This window comes from Beta vulgaris, chromosome 1, assembly GCF_026745355.1.
Source record: "Beta vulgaris subsp. vulgaris cultivar EL10 chromosome 1, EL10.2, whole genome shotgun sequence".
Taxonomy (NCBI): Eukaryota; Viridiplantae; Streptophyta; class Magnoliopsida; order Caryophyllales; family Amaranthaceae; genus Beta; species Beta vulgaris.
The window spans coordinates 4,114,385-4,122,749 of NC_079202.1; the positions used below are offsets into that span (position 1 = coordinate 4,114,385).

An 8,365-nucleotide genomic window follows, 5' to 3' on the forward strand; every position below is an offset into this window, starting at 1 on the left:
GGTGTTGCCTAATTCAGAACCTTTTTGAACAATTTTTACTAATACTCCCTCCATTTATTTCTAATTGCTATATTTTATCATTTAGGATTGTCTATTTTTAATTGCTACTATATTTTTTCATTTAGGATTGTCTATTTTTAATTGCTATATTTTTTCTTATTTCAACAAATGGTAAAAAAAAGCCCCATCCACTTCCCATTAATAAGCCCAACAAATAAACCCAACCTCCTTCTTAAATACCCCGACCTCCCATAAGCAGTATTATATCTCTCTCCAAAACCCTAATGACCCATCCCCATCCGATTTCTCTCTCTTTCTGACGCCTCTTCTTACTCTCTGACTATCACTTTTCTCTCTCCTGTTCTTCCTATAATTGACGGATCTAGGGTTTTTTAGTTGTAATCTCTCAAAAAAAAAACCTAGATTAATTATCCTTGCGTTGTTGCGATTTTTGTGAAACCAATTTTTTGGATTTTTGAGTTCCTTTGAATCCCCTGTTCTTGTTGTGTTTTCATGGATGCTTTAATCCCGAATTCAGAGAAAATGTTGTTTGACTTGCTTGATTAGTTTGATTGTGAAGCAAAAAAAAAAGTTAGGGTTGCAAAAAAAGAAGTTGGATCTGGGTAATTTTTGTTGGTCTTGCGGTGTGCCTACAATTAAACCACCAGATCTGGTGTTTTCTCGTCCAAAATTGGAAGAAAAGCCATAAAAAATTGAAAAACTCCCCTCCTGAAGGTTTCGAATCATGGTGATATTATCTCATGTGGTTCAAAAACCATCAAGAAATGGTTTTTGAACATCCCCTACAATTTTTTGCGGGAGATCAGTCCACTCCTTAACTTAATCTTCGTTTAAATTTTTTTTTTACAATTTTTTGTTTGAATTACCCGTGGGATTGCTTTGGGAAACATGCTATTTGTTTGCATTTAGTTTGCATGTCTAGGATTTTGCTTTAACTTCATTTTTTTCATGTTTATGTTTTTAATTTAATTTGATCTAGTTTCATTTACTTTGATTTCAGTGGATTCGACTTGATTTATGTTGATTTTTGATGATTTGTGTTGATATTTGTTTATTTATGATGAGTTTTGATGATTTATGTTGATATTCGTTGATTTATGTTAATTTTTGATGATTTATGTTGATATTTGATTATTTATGTTGATATTTGTTGATTTATGTTTATTTATGTTGATTTTTTATTATTTATGTTGATATTTGATGATTTATGTTGATTTCAGTAGAGTTCACTTTATTTAAGTTCATTTCTATTTATTTATGTTGATTTTTTTCGTTTATGTTGATTTGTGTTCATATTGGTTGAGTTGGACTTTTTTTTTTGAGGGGTGGTTGAGTTGGACTTTTTTTTTAGGGGTGGTTGAGTTGGACTTATTTAAGTTGATTTGGAGTGAATTTAGTTGATTTATGTTCATATTGGTTGAGTTGGAGTGATTTGGAGTGAGTTTAGTTGATTTGAGTGGATCTGACTTGACTTATGTGGAGTCATGTTCATTTTCAGTTGATTTCAGTAGATCTCACATGCTTGATTTATGTGGATTTATGTGGATTTTAGGGTGCTTATGTTAAATTTTTCACTACACTTGATTTTGATGGATTTACGTTCATATTAGTAAATTTATGTTAACTTCACTTCATTTTAGTTAAGTTATTTTTGATTTTGGTGACTAAGCTTGAGTTAGGTTCATCTATGTTCTTTTTATTCTAGTTTGCTTTATTGAGTTACTGGTTTAAGTTTTTTTTTTTTTTTGGTGAAACTAGTTTAAGTTGATTAAGGTTCATCTATGGTATTGTACACTGAATTGAAATTGATTTATGTTGATTTAAGTTCATTGATGTTGATCTATGTTTATTTCACTTGATTTCACATGATTCATGTTGATTTTCTTTCATTTATATTGATTTATGTTCATTTATGTTTATTTCACTTGATTTCACATGATTGTAGTTTATTTATATTTGCTAATTTATGTGAACTATACTTTATTTAGGTTAATTGTAGGTTTATTTAACTTGATTGTAGTTTTATTTATGTTTATGTTTGCTGATTTATGTGGACTATACTTTATTAAAGTTCATTAGTTGATTATGTAGGTCATTTTACTTGCTTTGCACTTGTTTGTGGATGATTTGACTTCATTTCAGTTTACTTGTATAGTTCATTCATGCTTGTTTCTTCATATAATGCCTCAATTGACACATGTTCATTTCTGCTATTGTTTGTTTGAGGGGAATGGGTCATTAGGGTTTTGGAGGGAAGGAAGATGATTTTAACAATGAACCTCTTTGATTTGCACCTTCTACGTGGCTCTATTTCATTTGGGGCAAGGTAGTATTTGATTCTTACCTTGCTCATACAAAACCATTTCTCATCCACATGCACAACATTATACATATTGATGAATCTTGTTCATACAAAACCAAAAGACCTTAGTAAGCTTGTTCCACATCTACAATAGCCCTTACACGTGTCCTTTTCCTTAATAGAATAGCAATTAAGGGTGTTGGATCCAATTGAATCCTCTTTCTTCCACATCTACATGTCCTCTTATTATTGACATTAATGTTTGTGTTGTTATGGATTTGTTGTTCAACACATTTCCAAATTCTTTGGACTATCCACCTTAAAGTGTTGAAATTTGAGGGAATTTTTTTTCAATGTTCCACGTAGTAACTTGTAGCCATGTTCATTTCTTTGCACATGCTGTTATAACTTGTCTGCCACATTACCTCTCATTGAATTATCCATAGCATGACTCTTTCTTTTCTCTCTAACTACTCGTTATTTGTTCTTGTTGCTCATCTTCTGATGATGAATCTATCCATTGAAACTCTATGTCTACATATGAAGAATCACTTAACCATTCTTGCACTAATTCTTCATCCTCATTCACTTGCATTTCATTGAAGATGTTTTCTGTTGGAGATTTAGAGTATAGAGTAAGGTTTAATTCATGATATGTTTGTTTGAATTGATTGGTTATGGTGTCGTGATTCAAACAATGTATGAAGTACAATATGCTATATGAGTCGTGGTATGTTTACACACAAACTTGGGGATGTAAGTAGCAGCGTAGCACTCCGCGATCAGGGTAGCACCCCGCAACCTGGTGGACATCACAGCTCGCACCCTGCGAGCAGGCTCGCACTGGTGGAAGAATAAGCCTGCAAACTTGGCTTGAAGGTCAGGAAGTTATCGCATCACAAGACAGGGGTCACAACCCGCGACCGTAGCACCGCGCAGGGCTCGCGACGCACGAGCACAGTTGCAACTCGCGACTTACGTCTGTGATGCAATTTTGTGTGTTGTTAAACAGTTAACTCAAAGCATTGCATTATTTTGATTCGGTTTTTCTGAAGCAAAGGTTTATAGCATTGATACAAATATGAGGGCACTCATATGATGGAACATGGTTGAAAAAACTACTCTCATTTGCACACAAACTCTAAAGATCAAAATCAGAAATCCTTCATCATTACAAAATCTCACAAACTCATTCACAATTGATAGTGTTCATAGTAAGTATGACCACTATTGTTTCCTTTTTTCGAAGGTGAATTCCGTGAAATATGTGCTTTACGAATCGGGACGAAATATTACTTTTGGGAAAGTGAATCACGTCTAGAATATGGTTCATCTTGTGACCCTTGTTATTTTCGTAATTTCCCTAACATTTTCTTCATTTGGGAAATTATCAAGTGGCAGAGAATTCAGATCTAAGACCTCTCTATTATTTGGAATTGGATCTTTAAGATCAATTGTGGGTTGAACTTGTTCTCTTGGTTGAGCAGTTGTTGTTGAAGATGTAGAAGCTTTATCAGTTTAATTGTTTAGGGGAGCCATAACATTACTATGTATGCGAGACTGTAATACCCCGAATTCTTAACTAATTTATTATTTACTAATTATGTTTATTAGCTTAATTTTATCCTAACTATTTTTCGAAATGATCATGTTAAGGTTATTTTCTAAAATATACTACATTTAGTTTAATTATTTTAAAAGTTATGTTATGATGGTGATGATTTACTTATAATGTAGTGTATAGTTCTCATAACTTATTGACTTTGGAAAATCACCATGACCACACAACTCATCTTCTTCCTCAAGCTTCATGACCTTGCTCCCCAAGGCTTCTAGAACTCCTTGCTCCCCAATTATTCTTCACCATTAAGTCTTCATTAGTTTAATGGAGTTTTTCTTCCTAAAATCACTATAAATAGTGGGTTAATTTCACCATTTTTCATCCACTTGAAAATTACAAACTATAACCACAACCTCCATTTACACCATCAAATAAAAATCTGAATTTCCATTGATGTGTCGTATTCTTTTTGAGTACCCATGAATGGCCCTAAATACCCACTCTCTTTCTCCTTTAATTTTTGGTTGTCGTACTGTTTTTCCCCAATATCGTCTTCTTAAAGTCAGAATCTGCATATACTTCCTTCATGAAAGTTGTAGATCGTGAAAAGTTATTGAATTTAGACCCAAAAATCATCTGATTCGGAGTTCGGAGTAAAGAGTTAGACCCTCTGTAAGTTTATATTGTTCTAAGGTCCATTTTACTTCATAAAATAATCATACAACCTAATTATAGTATAATATAAATCACGACATAATCACTAATATTACATCTTTTATATATAAAATGGGTATCTTTGGTTAATTAAGTTATAGTTTCATGTTCGCATAGTTATAACTTAAGTTTATGTATTATAAAGTAATACTAATTAAGTACACTTGGATCTTTAAAGTATAATGTTAGTATGCTTAATCTATAATTAATTAATTATAATCTGTTATGTAATAATTATGTATGGAATAATTATAGGTGGATGTCCAACCTTTTACATTACCTAACCTTTGACATCCCCTCGTGACTTTTCGCATTACGTAACTTCTCCCATTATGTGTATATATATATGTGTACCCCATGAGGTGAATAAGATAACCTTATCTATCATCTTTCTTCTCAATACTCTATAATACTCTCAATTTTATAACACGTTATCAGCACGATTGTCTACTTAGAGCTATTCGTTTTGCTCGATCAGTGTTACTCAGTAATTATAACTAGCCGCAAAAGGTACACTATATTTCCGATCAAATTTTCGATTGAAATTCGGATGGTTGTTGTCTCCTATCTGCTTGTTGTTCTTTATATTTATCTAAATATTAAGTTTATCAAGCTCATTATCATGGCGACTACATGATTGTTTCAATTTCTGTTTAATTGTTTGATGAAACCATACGTGTTTAAAAATTTAGACTAATTACGAGAATGTTTGTTATTCTTATAATCGTAAGATGAAAAAACAAATTGACTGTTGAGTTCTTATATTAATCACGACCCTTTCAATCATACAAGATTATTGATTATTGTCCAATTTGTGCTTGGTTGCGTTTTCTTGATTGGTGGTTTCTACACCTTTTAATCATCAAGTCTTTGTGCTCGGTTATATTTATTTTCGTGTTGCTATGATCTGGGTAGCATTTTGTCCGGCGGTTGAAAAGTGCTGAACCTTCAATGGGTTAAAAGCACCTGTTTTTGGCATAATTATGTGTAATAAGTGAAACTCCTTATGATAGCAAGCAAGGATTTGTTTATTACAAGTCTATGAATGAAAACAATTGGAACATATACAGAGCTAAATGTCAGAGCTAAATAGTCATAAGTTCTTAGTTGTTTACAACTCACTAACTCAGAGCTAAATATCATGAAATCCATGAATGCTACTCTTTGACTGTTACTAATTTACTTATATCAGTTTATCCTTTTCTACATTAGTAGTTTCTATCATCATATTATTAAAGTCCAGAGAACATGCATTTTATTCCTACTTTATCTTTAAATGGTTTGAGTGTGGAGTTTTTCTGTTTGGATTTGTGCGCTGCTACAATATTGTATGTTTAAATTCTATTACTAATCTCAACCATAATTGTAACTGGGTATTATTGAGTAGGTTTGATTCATTAATAGTGGTTTTCCATATAGTATATGTTTATTGGATCCTATTTAATTTCATCTTGCAATATTATTTTGTATAGTGAATTATGTCAAATCTCGCGAAACTTGAATTTGTGGCTCTTGATATTACTGGAAAGAACTATTTATCATGGATATTAGATGCTGAAATCCATTTGGCTGCAAAGGGTCTTGGTAATACTATCAAGGCCGGAAATAATGAATCGGATCAAGATAAGGCCAAAGCTATGATATTCCTTTGCCATCACCTTCATGAGACTCTAAAGAATGAATATTTAACTGTTAAAGACCCAGAGGTGCTTTGGAGTAATTTAAAGGAAAGATATGACCACCAGAAAACTGTAATACTTCCCTCAGCTCGTTATGAATGGCTAAATTTAAGACTGCAAGATTATAAATCTATTAGTGACTACAACTCAGCCATGTTCAGAATAACCTCTAAACTGAAACTATGTGGGGAAAAAATAACTGATGATGAGATGTTGGAAAAGACTTACACCACCTTTCATAAAGATAACCTCCTCCTAAGCAAACAATATCGTGAAAAGGGTTTCCAAAATACTCTGAACTCATATCTTGTCTACTTGTGGCTGAACAAAATGATGAGCTATTATTAAAAAACCACGAGTTACGACCTACTGGTTCTGTACCATTCCCTGAAACGAATGCTGCATCCCATGATGGAAAGACAATACATAATAAAGACCATGCCAGTAGCAGGGGTCAAGGCCGTGGTAGAGGTCGTGGCCGTGGAAGAGGATATAAACCTACTAGAGGTCGAGGTGGTTATGGACTAGTGGAGGTCGAGGTGGTTATGGACCTAGTAGAGGTCGAGGTGGTTACTCCAAGAACTCATATTCTCACCAGAAGTGGGACAATAAAATTGGTACCAAACACGAGAAGGATAATGCGACCAATGTGTGCTATCGTTGTGGAGGAAACGGTCACTGGTCTCGTGTATGTCGTACCCCAAAGCATCTTATTGATCTCTACCAGCAATCATTGAAGCAAAAAGGAAAGAAGGTAGAGACAAATCTTGTGTTCGAGGATGGTGAAGGTGATTTTGATCACGACAAGCAACGACTTGGAAGTTGCTGATTTCTTCACCACCCCCGAAGGGAATAATTGAGATTTGAGAGACATGAACTTTGATCTTTTATGAATAAAACTCTAATAGTTTACGTTTATTAATCTATTTGCATTATGGACTTTACTATAATTTTGACATCAATTTATGACTTTATGGACTTTGTTTGGTTTAAACTTCTCAATAAGTTTTTTTATTAGTTTGTGATTTTATTTTATTTTATTTGAAGATCATGAGTACTCAAGCTCAATTAGCATTAAGAGGTGAAGATATGTGCTTAGCAGACAGTGCCACTACTCATACTATACTTAAAAGCAAGAGATATTTTTCTCAATTGATAATGAAAAGCATAAGTGTGAGTACTATATCTGGTAGTACAAAAATTATTGAAGGCTCCGGAAGAGCAAATATATTAATGCCTATGGGAACAAAATTTGAAATTGTTGATGCGTTATACTCCCCTAAGTCTCAAAGGAATTTATTGAGCTTTAAAGACATCCGTCATAACGGATTACATATTGAGACAATAAATGAAGGGAATGATGAATATCTTCAAATCACAAGCATATCCAAGGCACCAAAAATGTTTTAGAGAAATTGCCTGCATTTCTACTGGTTTGTACTACACAAAGATAAGTGCAATTGAAGCACATTCTATACTAAACCAGAAGTTTACTGATGACTTTACAATTTGGCATGACCGGTTAGGCCATCCCGGTTCTGTGATGATGCGAAAAATCATTGAAAATTCATGTGGACATTCTTTGAAGAGCCAGCAGATTCTTCAAAGTCATTCTTGTGCTGCTTGCTCACAAGGCAAGTTAATTATTCGGCCATCACCAGCCAAGATAAATTATGAATCTATTAATTTCTTAGAGCGTATACAAGGAGATATTTGTGGGCCAATACACCCACCATGTGGACCATTTAGATATTTTATGGTTTTAATTGATGCATCAATAGATGGTCACATGTATCATTTGTTATCAACTCGTAACCTGGCGTTTGCGAGACTACTTGCCCAATTGATCAGATTACGGGCACATTTTCCAGATTATCCCATCAAGACTATTCGTCTTGACAATGCTGGTGAATTTACTTCTGAGGCCTTTTATATTATTGCATGTCAATTGGAATAAGTGTTGAACATCCTGTAGCGCATGTTCCACACACAAAATGGTCTTGAGAGTCATTCATTAAGCGACTTCAGTTCATTGCTAGACCTTGCTCATGAAATCTAAACTTCCCATTTCTGCTTGGGGACATGCCA

General features: G+C 33.6%; 1 protein-coding gene across 1 annotated transcript; it reads left to right on the forward strand.

The window, feature by feature from the left end:
• The first annotated feature begins 6,076 nt into the window (after positions 1-6,076).
• On the forward strand, positions 6,077-6,625 carry LOC104908233 (uncharacterized). The gene has a single exon (XM_010697328.3). It carries the CDS (start codon positions 6,077-6,079, stop codon positions 6,623-6,625), a length of 549 nt encoding a protein of 182 aa, XP_010695630.3.
• Positions 6,626-8,365: the final 1,740 nt, after the last annotated feature.